The sequence below is a fragment of the Neomonachus schauinslandi genome, chromosome 8 (genome assembly GCF_002201575.2).
Source record: "Neomonachus schauinslandi chromosome 8, ASM220157v2, whole genome shotgun sequence".
In the NCBI taxonomy this organism is placed as follows: domain Eukaryota; kingdom Metazoa; phylum Chordata; class Mammalia; order Carnivora; family Phocidae; genus Neomonachus; species Neomonachus schauinslandi.
The window spans coordinates 74,066,893-74,090,376 of NC_058410.1; the positions used below are offsets into that span (position 1 = coordinate 74,066,893).

At 36.9% G+C, this 23,484-nt stretch overlaps 1 protein-coding gene across 2 annotated transcripts in view; it reads right to left on the reverse strand.

Moving 5' to 3' along the window:
* Positions 1 to 23,484, reverse strand: part of LOC110583104 (cytochrome b5 reductase 4) — an 84,665-nt gene that overhangs the window by 40,625 nt on the left and 20,556 nt on the right. For both annotated transcript variants that reach the window (XM_044917325.1, XM_044917326.1), the window contains exons 3-7: positions 19,084 to 19,184; positions 14,636 to 14,717; positions 5,917 to 5,946; positions 2,666 to 2,726; positions 996 to 1,053 (exon numbers count right to left, since the gene is read on the reverse strand). In XM_044917325.1, the coding sequence (XP_044773260.1) occupies positions 996 to 1,053; positions 2,666 to 2,726; positions 5,917 to 5,946; positions 14,636 to 14,717; positions 19,084 to 19,184 (332 nt within the window). The remainder of the gene's footprint in view (positions 1 to 995; positions 1,054 to 2,665; positions 2,727 to 5,916; positions 5,947 to 14,635; positions 14,718 to 19,083; positions 19,185 to 23,484) is intronic.

The window sequence follows — 23,484 nt, forward strand, 5'->3', positions numbered from 1 at the left end:
AATTTTTAGATCTCTCTAATTTCTACATAGCCTCGGCACCTATCATTTATACCATACACTGAGCACATTATTTCACATAGAAATCTTCCCCCTTCCCTCAGTCATTCATCCCCTGTGCCTCACTGATATTACCAACAGGAGTAGACCCCAACCTCCCTAGGCTGTGCCCTCTTGGTTTTGGACTGCATGATGAGGAGGAGACACTAACAAGAGGGAGTGGAAGGGGTTCAGGCAGTGCCTCTGGCCCTCTGGGCTGTATCAGGCAGAGAGCCTGGTCATTCCACGCTGCTACAGTCAGGGGAAATCACAGCATGCGGTCTCAGAAATTCCTAGCTGCCAGAACTTGTCTTTAAATTTACATGGTTCCTCAAGTGTGGGAACCTTGCCAGTTGCTAAAGGATCTATTTGGAGATGTTATACGTTGTCTGTGTATTTATCTGATTTCCCAGACTGTAAGTCCCATGAAAGCCAAGTATCTACATATGGTGGCTCATCATTAGATCCCTGAATTCTTAAATAGTGTTGCAAATAAAGTATGAGTTCAATAAGTACTTAGTAAATCAACTGTCTCCTTAATTTTAGTTTCAAGAGGGCATCTGAATCCCATTAGTGGTTTAAGCTTAGTAAGCCACAGTAATACAGTCTCTACTGTCTCTCAAATCCCAATTTATGTGCAGGAAATTAGTTCTTACAATAAAGTTAACTCGGATTCTCACTTTTGTTATCCATGCTTAAAACACACACACACAAAGTATATAATATATTTCCTAGTCTAGCTTTTTTAACGAGGGTATAGCACGGTTATTAAGAGTATATACTCTGGAGCCAGCCTGCCTGGGTTCAAAATGCTAGACCTGCCACTTACTGTGTGGCATTGGGTAAATTATTTAAGCTACTCCATGGAGTTTCTGTGAGTAAATAAGTTAATATAAGGGTGCTTAGAAAATAGCTAACATTTGTTGAGCATTTACTTTTTTTCTGATTTTAAAGTTTACCTTCTGTTTAGTATATATGACAATGGTGACTAACGAGTCTGTCTGGAACCAGTCATAGCTGTAAAATATTAAAAGAAGGAATAATTACATTGACAATCTTGTACTAAATATATTAAATCATTAAATATATGATTTAAAAATATATATGGTTTAAAAATATACAATATGACAACATAAGTATATGATTTTAAATATATGGCTTAAAATCTACAGTAAGAAATATATTTCTCTAGGTAAACTTTTTTCTAAATAATGGGGGGGGTGTCTACCATTATATAGGTGGTAATTATTTCTGAATTTAAAATACTATACTCGCATGTATTCCAACTTGGATTAAAACAAACAATATCTCCTTGAGAAGATACTTTTTTTTTTTTTAAAGATTTTATTCATTTGACAGAGAGAGACACAGCGAAGAGGGAACACAAGCAGGGGGAGTGGGAGAGGGAGAAGCAGGTTTCCCGCCGAGCAGGGAGCCCAATGCGGGGCTTGATCCCAGGATCAGGACCTGAGCTGAAGGCAGACGTTTAACCGACTGAGCCACCTAGGCGCCCCTTGATAAGATACTTTTTAGAAAGGTTACATTCTACTAAAATCTTTTATCAGAGCAGTAACACAACATATTTTCTTAAGAAGCCTGACAAAATCTACATATTACCTTCACTCCTCCCTGTCACAAATTATTCAAGATATTAATTAATCAAGGTCTTTTAATGGTTCAACAGGAAAACTTAAGGTAAAACTTCTGTTTTGTAATAGGTATTCATCAAACTAATACTGTTTTTGCACTTATTACATACATAAGGACACCCACAGGTAAATCCTAGAGGTTTCCTCATGCCCTTCAGTTAAAACTGTATATGAAATACTTAAATAGATTTAACAAACATAGCAGGATGCTGCTGTTATGGGCTGGTGGTAGAGAGAAAGGCAGAAAGAGAAAAAAATCACAAAGAATAATCATAACCCTGAAGGCATCTGAAATGTTAACATTAACAAAAATACATATGGATCAAATAATATACTAAGACAGTTGCTGTGCAGTACACTTTAAAAACAGAATATAGTAGTTGAATAAATTATGGTATGGTCATATGATGGAAGGCAGACAAAAAATGCTTTTGCAGAATATTTAATGACATAGGAAATTGCTCACAGAATACATTGCAATGCCAGTATTATCAAAATAGAATAACACAGAAATAGGTGTTATACAAATCAAACTGGGTAGAATAAACCAAATATTAAGTATATATCTAGAGTTGATAGATTATGACTGATTTTATCACCTGCTTTTTTGTATTTATCTGTATTTTTCAAGTTTTCTACCAAGAATGTATACTTTATAATCAGAAAATAAAATTTTTGAATAGTTTTTTAAAGTTAAAAATATTTTTGAAGTTTTTGAAGTTTAAAGTTTTTTTTAAACATGAAGATTTAAACACATGGTTTTTAAATTGGATCAAACTTCAGTTATACTAAAAATTCACATTTGCAGAAAACAGCTCATTCTCCAACAATGCCTGATAAATGGGACACTACAGTTCTTGTGTCAAAGATGCATGATTAATATAGAAGGCAATAACTCAAAGTCAGAGCTGTTTATTTTAATGTGTATGTTTTGGTATAGAACTGATTTAGCTTTAAAAAAGCAAAACAAGAATGCATACCTTGGAGAACTAGGACCTTCTTTGGCAAGTGTATCTGACACTTGGCTCTTGGGAAGCATGCCTTCACAAAGAAAAACAAAAGAGCTACAGTTCATCTAGAAAGCATATTTATCTTTTTTTGCTTTTTAGTAAAGGTATTAAAATGTCATAAAAGGACACAAATCATAGATGTACTACGTAATGAATTTTCATAAAGTAAAACATACCCTTGTAGTTAGCACCCATCCTATGCCCCCTTCTAATCACCACCTCTCCTCCAAGGGTACCCATTATTCTGACTTCTAGCATCATTAGCTTTTGCCTATATTTGACCTTTATAAAATGTAATCATAAGATATTTTCTCTTTTGGTCTGGCTTTTTTTGTCCTGCATTACAGGCCTTACATCAAATAAGCATGATTGATAGTAAGCAGTAAGTCAAACCTGGAGGTTTCTGAGATTTTACCCCTGCTGTTGAATGCAACAGTAGTTTGTTCCTTTTTATTACTAAGCATTACTACATTGTATAAATATACGAGAATTTACACATTCTCCTGTTGATGGACATTTGGGTTGTTTCCAGTTTTTGGCTATTAGACACAAATAGCACTGTTATAAACATTCTTGTATATGTACATGTACATTCTTAAAGAACGTATATCCACATTTCTGGTAAGTTTATAAGCTATGTGTATGTTCAGCTTTAGTAGATGCTGCTAAACGCTTTTCCAAAGTGGTTGTACCGATTTACACTTTTTTACCAGAAATGTCTGAGTTCCAGATGCTCCACAACCTCAATGACACATGGTGTTGTCTTTTTCCATCTTAGTCATTCTTGTGGGCATGCGTCAACACAGCATTTTAAAAGCCCACTAAAACTGTGGTTTTCAAATGAAAACTCTGAGACGTGCAAGAGCTCTGGAGATTCTGGAAGCATTAAGTATTTCCCTCCCACAACAGGAGTGCATTGTTTGTTACCTGTAAGGTTCAGTTTGGAAAAAAGGAGGACTGCTGCTAAAAGACTTTTGAAAATCACCGTATCAATTACATTTCTATTCCTCAAACTCTGCAGGAAAACAAATTTTATGTTTAGTCTCTGGTGAGTCTTAGAATTCTCACATTAGAAGTCATAGTAATTATATAAAGTCAGAGAGGAGAGGCACCTTTCAGACAGGCTAGTTTAGAGGTTTCCAGGATTCTTTCTGGCCAAGAAGCTTCTGTTTAAACCCAACTTAAATGCAAGCACAGGATATCAAACAGCCATATTTTGGGGGATGAGGCTGATCATCAGTCCTGAGCTCAAGCCTTGCACTCAGTTTCCATCTCTTCCTATGTAACTCAATTAACTTTCAGATAAACAAAGGAAGTCTCAGAGATGTGACATAACAAAGCCAAAGTTATGAACTAACAAGTGGTGAACCCTAAAGAAGAATGCTTTACTAGAAAACTAAAAGTATAACAACAGGACTATAATAATTAAAATGTATTTTTGTCTAAAATGACAAAAAATAAGAAAAGATAATCTTATCAAAGTATTTGAAAATCACTGGAAAGATATTTTACTAAGAGATTAATGTCATTTATCTTTTAGAGGACTTATAGATATATAAATAAAAAACAAATCCATCACAATCTAATAATTTGTATAAGAAAAAGCTATCAACAGGATTCACAGATTGTTAGCCAATTTTGATCTTATTAAGACCTGATTAGGACCACGAATTCTGGACTTGAGGTGTCAGCACTGTGATCTTACAAAAACCACCATTTCTGCTTCCTCGAATTCAAACTAGTAAAGAAATCTGCCCTGCAATCTCATGAGAAAGCAAATGAGCCGATTTCCACACCTTCTAAAAAACTATATGGTGTCATACAAATATAACTTTTTAGAACAGAATAATGTCATAGGCTGTGGAATGTGTCTTGATTTCAACATTTACCAAGCAAAACAAAACATCTTATATATAATATCCTTCTAGAAAAGCTGAAGGAATCTGTGGTGAATATGGGGTTGAGTAAAACAGTTAATTAAAGTTAGTGGACTAAATGAACATTCTCCTCCCCATAAGTGCTGCTTGATGACTGATGTTAATTTGAAGGGATCAGTTCTCTAGTGGATTACCATAGCAGTTTAACTCATTCAGGATTTAAAAAGCTGTTTGAATAATGACATTGCAGGCAGACATCACATCTGCAAATACACAGACTTACCACATAGACTTAAATGAGCCAAATATGAGAAACAGCTAATAAATATAAATATTACAATCCTAGAGAATCCAAGATCAAAATAGGTAACTGTGCTGGCCAGATCACTTGTGAAATGTTAATATTCCATTCTCAAGACCATCTTGAACCAAGGTATTACTTAAATACAGTGCATCCAGAGGAGGGCGATAGGAAAGTAAAGGTTCTGGAAGTCATATGTGGTGGGAATGGAAATGCCCAGTCCATCAGTAATGAATCTTTAAGCGAAGATTGTATGCCTAGTATCACAAAAGAGTCAATCATCAGATGAAACCTAAGATCAGCCCTTCATTGAAAGCAGTGCTACACTATCAGACAAAAAGCTTCTGGTATTACATCACAAACTGCAATAAGTAAGTCTACAATATAGTCTATTTTCTCAAGTTAAAAAAGAAAAGGTAATTTGGCAATCTAGCTTGCAGCTATATTTCTATAAGTTTCTTTTACAAATATGGAGAAAAAACCCTATAAAATAGTGCAATCGGAGTAGCCCCAGGCATTTCCTAAGAGTCAATACTGATCCCTACACCATACTTATTTTGGTTTTTGTGGATGGCGGGCGTCAGGGGCGGAGGGGTAGGTGCACGGTGGACATTGGCAGCTATAATTCTGAGTCAAACTGAATGGCTGAAGAAGCCAGAGCTGCTGAGCCTGGTAAAGAAGTTTAATAGGCTACTCAGCATCTATATGTAAACACTGGTGTTGAGCTCCATGCCGGAGGGATGTGACTTGCTCAATCTTGCTTCTGTGGGTAGAACTCCTCATCACTACAAATATTCAAGCTGCGGGCAGATGAACACATGTTCAGGGATGTTACAGGAGAGACTACTTACTGTAAGAGTAATGGCTGGAATAAGGGATCTAAAATGTTCTGCCAAATCCTCTAAGGCAAGTGAAGACATCTTTTGTATAAAAAAAATATCGAAATACTACCCCAAATAATTCTGTAAAGCAATTTTGTATGTGAAGGTAACTTAACTCATGTGAATATGATCCATTTTTTACCATAAACATATATGACTTACCATTTAAGACTTTCTTTTCTTCACGATAGTCTGTACAGTGATTTAGAAAAAAAAGCCAGGTAAGAATATTATAATCAAAGAGAGTATCAGTTAATATTATATTTGAAGATAACAGCCCTGTTTTTGAAGGGCTTTCTTTCAAGGTCGGAAGAGAAAAACAAGGCTAATAAATAGATGGCCTATGTTTGAAATAAGGAAGCATCATCTCTGAAAATTACCAGGCCTATTTTTTCTCCAGGTGTTTATCTCCCACTTCACTGAGGTTTTTTCTACTTCTTTGAACATTTTTTTCTAATATCTTGGTTAATTTCTTTAGAAAGCATATAAAAACCCAAGTTTTGTCCAGGTTATCATATTCTAAAGTAGTCAAAAGTATCCAGAATTTATTATATTATACTTTATAAGTAAAACATACATGTTAACAACCCAAAGAAAGACACTTTATTATCTTTCTTATCTAGGTCAGTACTTAAAATGATTATTGTTACTCCAAATTTAAATGGCAAAATTATTAAAATATAAGACTTTCACTTGCTTATGCAATGCACTACAATTAGTGTTACAACCCAGGAAAATTTAACAGGTATTTTCTTTCAGGATGGCAGCCAACTCAATCTACACTGTATTTTGATCACCACAAGTGCCACACCGTATGGTCAAAATAAAACCCTCAGCAAGTTAACAGAGTTAAAAAAAAAAAAAAAAAGAAAGAAAGAATGACAAGCCAACAAAATATCCAAATAGTAAACTGACAGATATCAATTGTTAAGGTGAACTTGTTTCACAGAAAAAGAAACTAAACTACTTAAATGAAAGCTTTCAAATTTTTTATGTTCTGATTTTCAATCAATCAGAGATCTCATAATTACCTCCATTTCACCCAACTATCATAAAATAATCATGATTTAGGAAGCCAGATGACTACTGTTTTTATTTTCTTTATTTTACTGAAATAATTTCATAGCTGAAAGGGATCTTAACCACATACAGCAAATTATCTGATAATTTGGATCTGATCCCCTCATTTAAGACTGAAAACCAGAGATCAAGGACTTGAATGAAACCCATAGCTCTTCAGGAACAAAGCCAAGATTGGACTTCATCTTCTGAAACTCAGCATCATATTTCTTACTATGCCATTACTATTGTTAATACTTCCAAAACACGAAAGACCTAAAAATCATTTAAATTATAACTCGAAATGAGCTTTGTTTATCAAGTGCCAAGTAAAAATCTAGTCATTACAGTTCGCAAGGGATCATCAATGTCCCTGCTTGATCACTTACTTTCATCAGTGTGTTTCATCTGTCTTTCCTACTGCAGTTGTGATTGTTTTATCTTAGAACAAACAACAAACTCACAGATAGAAGTAAATTAAATCTATTTTCAGTGCACCACATAGTTGGCAGTTTGAGGAATCTCATTTATCAAGTAAAACTATTTGTTTTCATCTAAGAGGATCACTGATTTTGAAAAACTGCCCCAGGTAATTTGTTTCTAGGGGGAAGTGTACATTTATCTTATATGACTTACCTTCTGCCTGATGTGAATTGATTGAACCTGTCAGAACTTTCTGGATCCTACCAAATAGGTAATTTTTTCCCTGAATCTTTTTTTTTTTATGCAACAATTACCAGTAGGAAGAAATCTACTTAAACAATCTAAATTACATTTAAAAACTCTACTAATCTTTTGCAACTCTTTTAAAAAAACTGAGACATAGAAATAAGAGACAATTTTGTATTATTAAGCACATTTACATCTGAATCATGTTAGTCACATGAGACTGACAAGAAATCTGATATTCCATCTAGATAATTAATCCCATCATTTTAGCGTGCTCCATGGCCAAAAGATTTTGTGTTTTCTCACAATGTTGGTTAAACTGCATTACTCTGGTAAGAATTTCTGCTTTCTGGAGAGATCAGAGTCATTTTGAAAACTAGCACTGCAATTTATAGACTACACTCTACTCTTTTTTGGTAAGAGAGTGGATGAGAATTTTTAATTGTGACCCCAATCTAGATTACCTCTGTTGAGTGGAGCCAGGGAGGACCCCTCTGGGATAAAGAAAGAAAAATCCTGTTTTACCAGTATGCTCCTTCTTTTAATAAATATTTATTGATCAGCATCTTAATAGAGATATTGGTAGAATATGAACCCATTTTGATAAAAAGTTAGGAAAATACAAATATATATTCAGTTTGCTTACTGAATTACTAAAATTACCCATAAATTTGGAAAGATTCATAATGAGAGTAGTAACATGGTTACCTTTGTGTGTGTAGGGGAGGGTAAACAAGTAGATGGGAGACAAGTATGACAAGGGCACTTCTCATGCTTGAATCATGTGAATGCATTATTTATTCAAATAAATTAAATAAACAGAATTAAAAATGAAATGTTGATACGTTCTTTTGAATACATACCATATGATAATGCTTTAAAAGAGGTATGTAGAAGGTTAGGTATAGAAGCATAGAGAAGGGTCTCTCTACTTGGAAGGAATTTGAAAGGACTCCATTGAGTGCTCGCTTCGGCAGCACATATACTGAAAGGACTCCATTGAGGAGGTAATATTTTAGCTATGTTTTGAAAACATGCAGGCATTTGTCACAAGGCCCTGAAGAAAAGCATTCTAGGAAGACAAATGCTGAGCATTTATATTTGAATGTTTTACATTTATCATGAAGCTACAAACCTCATCTTCTCTTCTTATTTTCTCTTCTCTGGATTTTGGGTTAGATAATTTTGGGCTGGATAATTCTCCGTTGTGGGGGTCTATCCTGTGCACTCTGCTGGATAATTTTGGGGTGGATAATTCTCTGTTGTGGGGGTCTATCCTGTGCACTGTAGGATATTCAGAGCATCACTGTCCTCTCCTCTACCCACTAGAATGCAAGTAGCATCTAGTTTAGTTGGAACAACGAAAATGTCTCCAGACATTGCTCTCTTGAGGAGCAAAATCAACCCCTGTTGATTTTGGCATATATAAATATAAATATATATATATATATATGCGCAAAAGTGGGTAACTTTTATGAGGTGATTCTCTGCCTTACAAAAAAGAAGCATCCATGAGTTCTTTAAATGGCAGGATTCTCCAGTTGAATAACTATAGCTTTTAAGTAAGGTACATATACATATAAACCTCAGTATCTTCACTTTTATTTTTATTTAAAATTAAAAAAATTTTTTTTTGTTTCAACTTTCTATTGAAATTCCGGGTAGCTAAAAAAAAGGGGGGGGATGGGAGGGGGAAAAATTCCAATTAGTTAACATATAGTAGCTTCACTTTTAAAGTGAAGGTGTTAGAACAGCTTCTAAATCCTCTTTCATCTCTAAGTAGTCTACTGATCTATGGTTCCAAGTGCTTTATAGTCAGTAACTGCTTGAGTGAGTGGGTGTGAAAATGAAAAACATAAAAGTATTAGAAACCATGATAAAGTAATGAGAAATTAAGAAGAAACATTTCTGACACTGCCCTATGCCATTGGCAATATGACTATTTTTAAAATATGACTTCCATTAAAGTTTTTTAAAGTATAGTTATGGTCTAGAACAGCGCTGCCCAAAAGAAATATAATGCAAGCCACAAGCATAATTTTAAATTCTCTAATAACCACATTAACAAAATAAAAAGGAACAGGTTAAATTAATTCTAATAATATATTTCTACTTAACACAATATATCCAGAACATTATCATTTCAACATGTAATCAATGTAAAATTTATGAGACATTTTACATTCTTTTTTTTCAACTAAGTCTTGAAATGCAGTATTTTACACTTTTAACACATCTATATTTGGAGGAGGCACATTCTAGCATTCAAGAGCCACAGGTGGTGTGTGTCTACAATAATGGCAGCAAAGGATTAAAATAAGGGCAAAAAGCAAGAGCATTTTTCATCTTTGCCAGAGAATGAAGTGTTCCACATAAATAAGTAATCAAGAACTGAAGCTTTGCCTTTTCAAGCAAAGTTTCTCCTTTTATTCATTATTGATATCTTTCTAAAGCACAATACAAACCATAATGCTTTTTAAACAAAGGATTATTAAAAAAAAAACAACAGATTCTTCCCTTGATAAGGATCCACTAGTATTGTGTTTGGGTTTTTTTAAAAGATTTTATTAATTTATTAATGAGAGAGAGACAGGGGGAGGGGGGAGGCAGAAGCAGAGGGAGAAGCAGGCTCCCTACTGAGCCTGATGCAGGACTTGATTCTAGGACCCCAGGATCATGACCTGAGCCAAAGGCAGACACTTAGGCGACTGAGTCACCCAGGCGCCCCCACTAGTATTATGTTTTATATTCTGATGCTGTTAGCTCCTGCATATGCATTTCGCCACTGCTACACTAGAAACCACCAGATAAACTGAAAACTATCCTTCCAGAACTGCCCAACTGTAGGGATGCCCATAAAATGCCTGGATTCTGGATTCCCTTGCTTTGGGGTCTGGCAGGCCACCTACCTAAAAGAGGGTGCCAGGGATCTTGTAGTGAAAGAAGCCCAGGCATAAAATTCCTCTTCGGTGTAGCCCCTGTCACCCCATCTCCCCCCCCACACAAATCCTCATGCCGGCAATAGTCTCTCTCCACCTACTGTTCCCACCTCATCTCTCGCTTCACTCTCTATTCCTACTTCATCTGTTTTCATCCTCTGTCCCCATCTCATCTAGGAGTTCTACTTGCAGTGTGAACACATGCTCTGGTTTGCCAGAGTCACAGTCTATCCCCTGTCATCCAGCACAATTATGAACAGAGCCTCCTTGGATACTCAGAACTGCCCCAGTTTGGACAACTACACAGTTTATCACAATCTAGTAGTTTCTATCAATAAGGCCAGCTGAGTTCAATGATCAAACCCTGCCCAAAGGCACAAGTGGTCCTTACATTAAAATGGTACTTCACCTTAATTATCATGAACATTCCTTATTTCTGACACATTAGATCTTTCTCTTTAGTTACTCTGTCCCTTTTTATATGCTCTACTCCTGCTGGTTAGCCTGGAGTTCAAACTGTATCTTGGTAGATCTTAAGTCTCTACTGTTAAAAAAAAAAACAAACCTGATCCCCTTACTTGCAGTCAACATCTTTCTGATTTGTGAAATTCTTGTCTGCTTCCCAATGCTTTGCAAGTTGTCTCATCAGTACCTGCTTCTGGCCTCGCCCTAGCAAAACCCGGATGCTCCAAAAGGGCTTTATAGCAAAACACAGATTCACAGCCCTCATCTCTTATGCCATGGCAACAGGAATGAGAACACTTTGGTTTTCACAGAAACCGAACCATCTTTCAGGTGAAACACACCAGTCCGTACTAGCTTATACCTAGTAACTGTAGGGATACAAAAAAAGGACTAGAAAAGGTAAGCAGCCTCAGTCCTGCAGGAGTGGAGGGACGAAGGAAGCTAGGATAGCAGCAACCACTATCTCCAGCATCTCTGGGCCCGCAGCTTCTCCTGCGCTACGTGCTCCGCAAACAGCACTTCCCTGAATCCTCACAAGGACATTAGGATGTTTCGTGCTTAAGCCCCGTTTTACTGTCAAGGAAAAACTCTCAGATCTGTTCACTGATGCCAAAGAACATAACAGTTTATGAGTGGCAGAGATGGGACTTGAGCCCATGTTAGTGTCTATGAAACCTGTCCTCTTTCTGTAGGTCCTCTGCGGCCTCAGTAATCAGCATCAGGGCTGGGGACAGTGTTAAAAGGAAACTTTTGATTTACGAATACATAATACCTGACTCCATATCTCTTTCTCAGTAAGAAATGTGTTTGCACTCCCCTGAGGCAGGAGGAGGAGGAGGAGAGAGAACACTCATTACAATTTTCACTTCTTTCTGATTAGGATTTAATTAGAAAGCCTATTTCCTAGACCGCTCAAACCCTCCTGATTTTGGTTTCATGGTTGTTGTTTTATTTTTCTTCCTTGTCTTAACTACCTGTATTTTATCCTCATTGTTACTGGATGATTTTAAGTTGCCAATTATTTTCTCTCAGCATTTTTAGGATACTGTTCTATTGTTTTCTGGCTTCTACTGTTGTTCTGGTAAATAAGCAGTAACAGCTAATAAATTAAACGAGTTAGCCGTCAATTCAGCAGGCACTGCTTTGTTGGCACATCTGTCTCTCGCGGCTGTTTCGGTATCTCCTCATTGTCTTTAGTGTTCTGCAGTTTTACTACAAAGAGTCTATGCATGGATTTCTTTTTATTTATCTTGTTTGGAATTGCTGAACTGGCTGAATTTGAGGATTTATGACATCAATGACATCTGGAAAATTCTTAGCCACTATCCCTTCACATGTTGCCTCTTCCTCCTTCTCACTACCACTTATTTCTGGAAATCTGATTACAAGTGTCAGATCCCCCACGTCTCGTGACTATTTGTCTACCCTTTTGTTTCTCTATGCCACATTCTGTATAATTTCTGCTGCTCAATCTTGCAGTTCACTGAGCTCTTTGCCTATTTGTGCTACATAGTTTTCAGCAGCTCTATTTTTCATTTCTAGAAGTTCTATTTGTTTTTATTTTTTAAATTCAATATGATTATTTTTAATCTTGCTTTTTACTTGTTACTAATACATTTCTTTCAAAGATAATTCTTTGAAATATATTGCAAATATAATTATTTTTATTCTGTATATGAATAATGAAGTCCTGGGGGTGAAAATCTGCTCTTTTCTGCTGACCTGCTTCCTCATGTTGTGTACTAATAATTATCTGATGTGTACCTGTGGAAATCTTGAGGGTTTTAGGTTGAAAGTGTGTTTCACCATTAAAAATCTGTATCTACCTCTGCCAAACAGCCTGGGAAACCACTAAGAAAGGCCATTTTATTTTTTGGTTTGAGGTTTCTGAGACCACAAAGGTGGAATATATTTGAATTCCCAGTTCTCCTGTAGGCAGGGCTGTGGTTACAAATTCTCAGAGGAAGTCTCTCTTTCCTCTCCCCCATCACCTCATAAACAAGGTCAGAGAAGACAAGATAACCTAATATCTTCCTTGTTGTTGGACAGACTTTTTTTTTTTTTTTAGCTTTCCCATTCACTGATCATATAGACCTCCAAGAGTCCAAGCCATAGGCAGCGGTCTCAGTTCCAACTCCCTGCCTTTACAGACCCACAATCTGGTCTTTCATCCCATGTGACCATTAAAATTCCAGTGTGGCTCTTTAGTTCCTAATATCTAGATAACTGCTGGAGGGAAACAGGTAGCTTATCACCCTGGATTGCTGCTTCTACTTACCCTTTTTGTATGGGGAAATATCTGGAGATTTCTTTTTGAACTAATCTGCTTATTTTAAATGGTATCTGTTCTATTGGTGAAGCATTTTGAGGATGATCTGTCTTCCATTTCCAGAAAGGAGGAAGGAAACCAGAAGAGTCCTTTTACTAACTTCATGTCTCCTGTGGACTAAAAGCCTAAGGAGCCTGCCATACTTTCTGATTACCCTGAGTGGTAACGCAGAAGAACACACGGCCGCTAGTACCAGATTATGTAAATGAGATAAACAACAGTCAGGATGAGGTAAAAGTAGTCATTTAGAAACTTCAGTTAACATCATGTCTCCTGTTGGCAGTGAATCAGTGAACTTAGCAGTCAATTAAAAGGAGAAAGGAACTGGTTTACAAAGTAAATGGGTTTACAAGAATTTCTACACACTAAAGGTCAGACTAGTATGCTTTTGGTATATACACATATTGCTTTTTTGTTCTGTAACAATGGGAAGAAAAAAAATAATCCTTTTTGAGGATCTATTACAGTCACAGTGAAAGGAACTTTATTCATGTTAGTTCTTAACCCTATGTATCATTGTACAGATTAAAACTGAGGCTCAAAGGTAGAAACTGGCCCAAAGAAGGCATGGCCAATAGGCCATGGAGCTAGGGTTCAAGTCTAGGTATGCCTGTTCTATTTCCCTACTGCTGATGGAGGCCTCTGGCAACAAAGCCTTGAATTACAAAACTCACTGAACTAATTTGTTTGACTCAGGTCAAACAAGCCAATTTATTCCTAATTTGAGTATCAAAGTCAGGAGTTATTCAAAAGAAATGACTACCATTCCTTCCATAGTAAAGAATTGCACATCTAAAATTTTCAGAGGGTGCTCTTCTGAAATAAGCTTAGGAGGTAAAGAGGTGACCTCCAACACCATACAGATTATAGAGTGAGGTCACAAGGTAAGGGGAAGAAATCAGTGTATTTTAAAAGTACCTTAAAATCAGAACATGGGTTTTCCATACTAAAGGAGGGAGAAGGTTAAAGGCAAATGGGAGACAAAGCTGGAAGGAAAAATTTCACTGTACAAGTTGTTATATCTTCTGATTTTTGAGTCATGTGAATATATTGCATATTCAAAGAGAAATTCTAAAAAACTAGTCTAAAAGTCAACTCTAACCAAATGTTCTGGCTGATTTATATAATGAGAGAATAAAAGACTAATGAAAACTATATAAGGAGTAAATAAAGTTGGTTCACTTCCATAATGCTCATTCCTCACACTATGGGTGTTCCCTCAAAACATGTCAAAATTTTAAGGTAATGTCATTGCTTCATTCTAAAGAACTAAAGTAAAATCTTTACAGGGCCAGACCAAGAGGCCAGTGAAAAATAAGAACAATACAGTGATTTATTTAAATCTCTCTGTTGAAATCTAAGTAAAAAAAAAGTACATGCGTGTCACAGGTCACTGCGGGTTAGCACCAGCACCGCTTACCTTTAGGAACAGCGGGCTTAATGGCCATTCTGCCAACCAGGCATTCTTTCAGCATGGATTCGTAATTGACCCAACGATGAACCTAGTACGGGATATAAATGAAAGAAAAGCAACATGACTCTAACTCCATGAGATGCTCTAATTTTAGTCTCAGCAAAACTAACCATTCTTATAGTGCTCTGAAAAAACTAAGAAGCAGATTCAATTAGCCAATAAGGGAGTGACAGGAAGGCAGCATACATAGGGATTCTTTAGAACAATGTTCTCTAAGTGTTGTCTACAGACCTCTGGAGGTTCTTGACAGCCTTTCAGATATCCATGAGGTCTCAATTAGTCTCATAATAATACTGAGATGTTATTTGCCTTTTTCACCAATGTTGACACTTGCACTGATGTGGAAAAAGCAATGGTGGGTGAAACTGCTTGTATGTTGGCACGAATCAAGGCAGCAGTCTCAATCTTAATATTCTTCACCATCACATACCCATGGAGGTCAGGGGGGATTGGTTTCATTTAAGAATATCCTTCATGAAGAGGCACCTGGATGGCTCAGTCAGTTGAGCATCTGACTCTTGATCTCAGGGTCAAGAGTTCAAGCCCTGCGTTGGGCTCCATGCTTCACGTGGAGCCTACTTTAAAAAAAAAAGAATATCTTTCATGAAGTAGAAGAAAACAATTTTCTTAAACCTCAATGCTTGAGTGTAGGTCTTGTTTACATTCTGTGTAAATGTTTTCAAAAACATTTCTGCTGCGAAGTAAGATGGTCACCTTGAGGAAAAACACCAAGGTAATTATTTTTTTTTTTTAAAGATTTTATTTGAGAGTGAGAGAGAGCACAAGCGGGGTGGGGGGGAGCGCGGCAGGCAGAGGGAAAAGCTGGCTCCGCTCAGCAGGGAGCCCAACATGGGACTCGATCCCAGGACCCTGGGATCATGACCTGAGCTGAAGGCAGATGCTTAACCACCTGAGCCACGTAGGCAACCACCAGGGTAATTACTTGATTTACAAACTGAAGTGAGCTTTTGTCTCGGAAGGCTCTTTATATGTAAAAGAAAAAAAAGCCTGATAAACAAACTGGTTATTCAGACTTGGGTATCTGACAGACATTTTCATGAAAATGAACAGATTGAGACTGTCACTTCAAGGAAAACAACTGACCGTTTTTGTTGCCAGACTCACCGGTAGGAATTAAATTTAAATACCCTCTGGAGACACCTTCTCAATATACATTAAAAGCCTAAAAATATGCAGCTCTTTCACTGAGTAATTCATGAATTTACCTGAGAAAATACTCACACATACACAAAGATGCAGGTACCGGGATATTCATCATACCACTATTTTTTATTTATTTATTTTTTTATTCTTATGTTAACCCCCATACATTACATCATTAGTTTTAGATGAAGTGTTCCATGATTCATTGTTTGTGCATAACACCCAGTGCTCCATGCAGAACGTGCCCTCCTCAGTACCCACCACCAGGCTAACCCATCCTCCCACCCCCCTCCCCTCTAGAACCCTCAGTTTGTTTTTCAGAGTCCATCGTCTCTCATGGTTCATCTACCCCTCCGATTTCTCCCGCTTCATTCTTCCCCTCCCGCTACCTTCTTCTTTTTTTTTTTTTTCTTAACATATATTGCATTATTTGTTTCAGAGGTACAGATCTGAGAGTCAACAGTCTTGCACAATTCACAGCGCTTACCAGAGCACATACCCTCCCCAGTGTCTATCACCCAGTCACCCCATCCCTCCCACCCCACCCCCCAACATCATACCACTATTTATATTAGCAAAATATTGGAAATAATCTAGATGTCCAAATGTAAAAGACCAGTAAAGGAAAACTAATATATTATTCAATAAAATATTAGACCATCAGTAAAATAAATAATCAGGTCAAATAATACTGACATGAGAATCTTTGTGTATGCTCCTAAGTAAATAAATATATACTAAAATAGCAAATATATAATATGTAATTATAAATGGGCACTCATTTATTAACAGAAATTGGTAAATCCCATTTACCAAATATTTATGGAACATCCAATGATATGTAAAGCAATATCCCTGGGGCTATAGCGTTGGGTAGAATTATATAGATAAATGAAGGAGAAAGATACTCAAGGAGGCAAAAGTATGAGGTTTGTTAATCATGGAAGCACTTGCTCAAAGCACTTCAGTTCGCTCAAAGCAAAATGCATGTTGAAGATATTTGCCTTAATACAGTCTTTTAAGGCCTCAAAGGCCATGCTAAGGACTTTCAATTTATCTCACTGTCAATGGTGCGCCTCTAAAGAGTTGTAGAACAAGGTGCTAAGATGACTGTCTTAAACAATACTCATCCAGCTGTCATGTTATTTACATTGGTACTAAAGGCAAAAGTATCAGGGCAGTATTAAAATAGCAGGGCCAGAGAAGGTGATAACGACTTCATCTAAGGCAGTGGGAAGAGAGAAAAGGATGTAATGTTTAAAGACAGCATCAAGGGATTTCGCCAGTGACTGGATACTGGGTGCACAATGAGGAAGGCAAAGATTACTCAAGTGGCTTCAAGTCCCCATTACCAGAAACAGGAAACAGAGGACGAATAAAAGGGAAGAAGATGAGTTGATATTATTTGAAGGCAAAACAAGCTGAAGTGCCTATGGGTAATCAAATTGCCCAACAGCATTTGGAAATAAAAAACAAGAGGTCAGAAGCAGGATCCAAAGTAGAGACAGAAATCTGACAGTAAAAAGATTACTTAATATTCTTTGTACAACTCAAATACTAACCCTGAATAAATTCTCAAATATTTAAAGATACAAGCTTCCCCACAGTTTCTAGAATATAAAGTTGTTTACTTCTGTGGTAAGTAAAAGTCTTAAATAAACATCACTGGTCCTGTTAAAGCCAAGGGGAATGCAGCAATCTGGTAACTAACATACTGTTTAAACTGCTAAAGAATTTAACAACATAGCAGTTCTTGTGACTTCTCCAAAACTTAAATAAGGTTTACTTAAATAAGGTCCATATAACCTCATGACCCTGAGATCACTTCTGTAACCTCCTGAAGCTGAATATACTCTTCCACAAGAAGAGTTTCCAGTAAAATCTAGGTTACAGAATAGATATAAGAAAAAAGTATGGCAGACAATTTTTCACACAAATATTCCCAAACTTTTCTATTTAGCTTGCATTGCTAGATAATAACAAATACCAAATGACAATGGGAATTTGCCTTAAATCAGCAATAAGAACCTCCCCAGGAGAATGCTATTATGACCAATGGCCAAACATGACTTTCTTCCAACCCACGAAGAACATGAACAGCAAATGGGATTCTGCTATTTAAGCAGATGCACCTCAGTACATTTAAATATAAAACAAACTGTATTTCTGGCAACCTGGTCAAAAAATAAATCCTAAAATAGATGAGAAGGTAGGAGGAACAGAAATCAAATTATATTTGTTCAGGAGTCAACTCGGGGCACCTGGGTGGCTCAGTTGGTTGAGCATCTGACTCGTGGTTTCAGCTCAGGTCGTGATCTCAGGGTCGTGAGATGGAGCACGTTGGGCTCCGTGCTCAGCAGAGAGTCTGCTTGAGGATTCTCTCCCTCTGCCCCTCTGCCCACTCGTGCTCTCTCTAATAAATAATCTTAAAGAAAAAAAAAAAGAAGTCAACTCTAAAAATAACCCAATCTCATTCCACTATCTCAAATGGTATTAAAATCCCCATACCACAACATGGATCATCATCACTAAAATACAAAATAAAGCATATGTGAGACAAAGGCAAATTTCTGTTCTTCTCAAGATTGTTGTTTCAAAATAACAGTTCAGCCTATTGATAGTAGTTAACATACTCTATGTAACTTTTAAGTAGTACAAGAGCTAATGTTTGTTTTTAGTAAATGTAAGGGGAAAGATGACTAATTTCAATATCTTTTGAAATATACATATAAAATCTCTGCTACCACTCTAGGAAAAATAGATTTTTCTATTCACTAATCATCTAACTTTCTACATGATATGCAGATTCAGTATAGCAAGACAGGCCAGTTATTTAACATTCCCCAAACGAGAAAAAACTAAGCACAGAGAAGCTAAGTAAGTGTCTTGTTCTTTCTTCTAATTGTTACTGCCTCCCATGACCCAATCATCATCATCATCATCAGAATCAATCAAAACTGAGTAAACAGCTGTCAGCAGAGGAGACAGCAAGCACTTGACAGGAGATGCCCAGATACAGATTTGAAACCAGCTCTAAAATTACAGTAAAATAATTCAAAGGCAAATTAAACAAACAGTTGTTACTTATGGGCATCTTCCTACATTTCAAAATTCAAGCCAACACATGTGAAATTTGTACAGCTATTTTCTTTTTTGACTACAACTATCACACTGCTAAATCTAAGAGAACTCTTCCACTGTAATACTCATGATTACCTTCACCACCTTACCTGATCGAAGAGGTCAGTGCCATCGGATCCTGCTGCTCTCATTAGTTCGTCTTCTCCACCAGGATGATACTCCATATATGGGCTGACATTATAAACAAACCCTATCAAAGCAAGGGCAAATAATATCCTAAATGAACTTCTTAAAAGTTGTACAAACTAGAAATGTAAGCTCCAATAAATCTTTTCAAATGCCTATTTAACAAATCATTATTATTTCAAAGTATTAAGTACATCAAGACTCTCAGATTTCATCAGACTCACAAGCAAACAAGTTAGCCCGCCAGTTTCATGGGTCCTGGGCAGAAAACGTCAGACGCAAAGGATAATTTAGTACTCATATCACTAGCAGTAGCTACAATATCAGCATTTGCGTGAGTTCCCTGAACCCCGATTCCTACAGACCTATGTGAAGAGGGCCACATACTACCTGTGCACCACTGTGCTGTATGACAGGAGGAGAACTCCGAGTTTAGGCAAGCCGAAGTTTTTAGAGTGGGCAGGAAGTGGGTGGGTGCCCTTTGTTCTGGGGGGAGACATCATCTTTATTATACCAAACAGTAGGCAAGCCTGTCCTTTACTCCAGAGGGAGTCTCGAGTTCTACTACCCAAGGTGGTTTACTATGCCAGCATCCCTGAAAAGACTGTCCAGAACAAAGACAGTGAGTGTTTGTTTGTAAGATGGGCAGATATCCGAAAAACCTAGAGTGAACTGCCTCCTAACACAAATAATGAAACACTGTTCATGATTTTTAAAAGTTCTCTCTCTCTACTCCATCACCCTCTACTGCCCTGGTAGGAAAATCTGATGAAAAAGAATCAAACCGTCACCCATGTGTCTGATCATCTCAGCGACTGCTGGGCAAGCAAGGGTGACTGGGCCACTGAGGCATGCCCTGAGAAAGCAAGCACAATCCTTCTCTGCAGTTGTCCAAGGAACAAAGATTCTTTTTTTTTTTTTTTAAAGATTTTATTTATTTATTTGAGACAGAGAGAATGAGATACAGAGAGCATGAGAGGGAGGAGGGTCAGAGGGAGAAGCAGACTCCCTGCCGAGCAGGGAGCCCGATGCGGGACTCGATCCAGGGACTCCAGGATCATGACCTGAGCCGAAGGCAGTCGCTTAACCAACTGAGCCACCCAGGCGCCCGGAACAAAGATTCTTGCTGAGATCTTAATAATCCTTTTATCTTCTCCAAACATTTATCTAATCTGTTCATACATTTAAATATTATCTTTATCTTAAAAAAAAAAAAGAATAGGGAACAACAAATGGAGGAAAATTTGCTCAATGAATAGCCTTCCCAAGGAAATGAATTGCTTTTTAATCCTTTACTTGAAAACTAGACAATAGACAAATTTAGCCCTGAAGACGCCTCAAGGTACAATGAGATCAACTGGTTTTCTTATATCCTGACTATTCTCTCCTTATGCTATGACTTCCATGAATTTAAATAACTTTAGGTAACTTAAAATTTTCATCCTATATGATAATCTTGGGAGGAAAGAAGAGATTGGATTTCAGGCCCAAAAAGGTATTGTACAGTTTTTCCACAAGTGTAATTTTAGAGACTAACCAACCAGGTAGATTTCTTTAGAAGATGGCTTAAAAGCAATTTAGGCAACAAAAAGAAGTAAATTCACAAAATCTCTTTTAGCAGTCCTCCAAGTAAGTCTGAGGAAAAAAAAAAAAAAAAACAACCAAAATGACTGGTGGAGTTCTCTCCTTTCTCTTCCCTATCCACCTTCTCTACCAAATTTGGAAGGAATTTTTCCTACTGTTTAATGCTTAAAATCCACAGACCACAAATGCCAGAGGTAATGATTAGGGTCAGAATTATTCCCAATAGGTTGTTTTTTGGGGTTTTGTTTTTGTTTTAAAGATAGAATGCCTTACTTGGAATTCCAAACCTGCTTGGCCACCAAACCTCAACTGGAGTTTCTCAAGAACATGAAACTTACCACACACAATCATGACCCTTCTGTGATAGAATTTCATATTTCAGCAACTGGCAGAAAGATAAACAGGGAGCTTTGCCAGTTATCCATAATCAGCATATAAAGCCTAGAACATCCCACATGTGTTCTCTTCAACCTCTCAACCCTTGAGATTGGCCCTTATCCTCTCATATTCTCACTCCAGACCTGAACAGCTTCCGTGCTCTTCAAATGGACAAAACTAGGAATGCCTGTAAAATCCCCCACTGTAAGGAATTGAGACTGTAAGTGTCTCAGTCCAAGAAATGTTAGATCCAACCACACTTGGCAGTGTTAGTAACTTGTTAATTATGAGACATAAACCCAGCTCCCAAAAAGCAACTGATGTTCTTCCTCTGGTGCAGAGGCTCTTTCTTCTCTCTTTTTCTTCCTCTATCTTATCTCCTTCCTTTTCCCTTTTCAAAAGGATTTCCTAAAACTAAAACCTGAATGTGGCAGAAGAAAACAAATGCGAAGAACCTAACTTTATGCTTTTCTTTCATGCTGCATTGTCTTCTACTTGTACTATACATGGTTTTTAGACAGTAATCTCTAGCCTAGAGCCTCCCATGGATTCTTACCACCTGGTTTTTGAAACTAATTTTGCTCGCATCTTTCTAAATTTTGCAATGACACAATTAACTTCTTCCTATAGCTCTAGTTGCTCAAGTATCACAGATTTGTACAACCGATTGCCCATTAAATATAAATACATGGTATTTAGGGACCCACAGACATAATCTCAACTTAATGTTAGGCTATTAATGAATTCTGTAAAACCTAAATCCTAATAATGACATTAAGAACAAAAATGGGCAGGAAGAGATTCATAAAACACCAACCTTGAATGGCACAAAACTGCTGTGACCAAGATCCTCTGGTCACAGCCCAACTGGTGCTTTAGATCATTTACATGGGTCACCTTCAGTTGCAGAGGGGGCAGTTAGGGAGAATATCTACTGATCAGTCAATCACTCTATCTATCCATCCATCCATCCACCCATCTTACCTACCCATCCTGGTATTTTATTTTTTTTAATTCTGACCAGGAGTAGATACAAGGATTGACTGAGTACTGTTAAGAAGAGCAAGTTAATTTTACAATATACAGACATACCAATCATAACGTTATACACCCTAAACTTATAAAGTGTTATGTGTCAATTATATCTCAGTGTAACTGAAAAAATAAATAAGAACAACTTATTAAAATTAAAATACAACAGTTTTATTAGGAACATCTACTCTAATGTTTAAAGACAACACTTTTTAAATGCCCTAGCAATATTCAGGGGTACATATTTTAGCTAATTCATCCTAGCTGAGCTGCAGTGCAACTGAAAGCACACATTCAGAACAGCTACACTGAGTTCTTTATGTAATGTACTGGTAGTACCTGTTCTAGTATTTCCAAACTAAATTATCTCTTATGTTATATGTCTGGAACTCTGAGCTCTCAAGTAAGTTCTTAGAATAAAAATTACTCAATTTAAAATTACCACTTAGTGCTTTGTATCATCAGAAACTTATACTGCCAATTCAAGCACTGAATGATAGCGTCTTAAGACTGGGAGAACTCTAAAGGCAATTTTTAGTCTGATTTCTGATGCAGTACAGGACTTACCTCTCTAAGATCTACAGACAGACCATCATCCAGCATCTGCTTGAAGAGTACCAGTGTCTAGGAGCTCACTGCTTATTTAAAGACTTAGTTCAAGGATCAATATCATTTTTATACCTAAAAACTAATGTTGCCATTTTACACACAAAGAACTCTTCTCCATCTTCGTAAATGCTGCCCCTCGTTTTTCACATATACTTTTTATATTGTAATTTAAACCCTAACTGCTACTGCTAAAGACTAAGGCATCTTACAACAAAATATTTGTGTGTAAAAATTTTAAAAACCCACAACAAAACGTGCAAAAGAAAATATCCCAGTCGCCTAACCCAACTAACAATGTTACTATGACTGAGCGTTAAATGTCGTCCTGAATTCCCTAGAAGCCAAGGCTAAAAAGAGACACTACTAACACTGGTTGCATTATCTGATCTTAAAAAGTGTTAAAAAGAAACAAACAAACAAAAGGAGACGCCTTACTTCTTTAAAAAGGAAAAGGCCCCTTTGAGTTTTTGATGTTGATATTGTGAGGAACACGAGTCCCTGTATAGGGGTCACTGACCACACGACAGACAGTATGATTTAACAATATGCAAAAACCTTCTTCAGGCAACATTCCTACCATCCTCCCCAGCCCTAAGTTACCACGAATCTATGTTCTGTCTCTTGAGACTAGCAAATTTGGGGCATTTCATATAAAGAAGCATACGATATAGGGTCTTTTATTTGCCTTCTTTCACTGAAAATAATATTTTCAAGGTTCATCCATGTTGTAGCATGTGTCAATACATCATTCCTTTTTATGG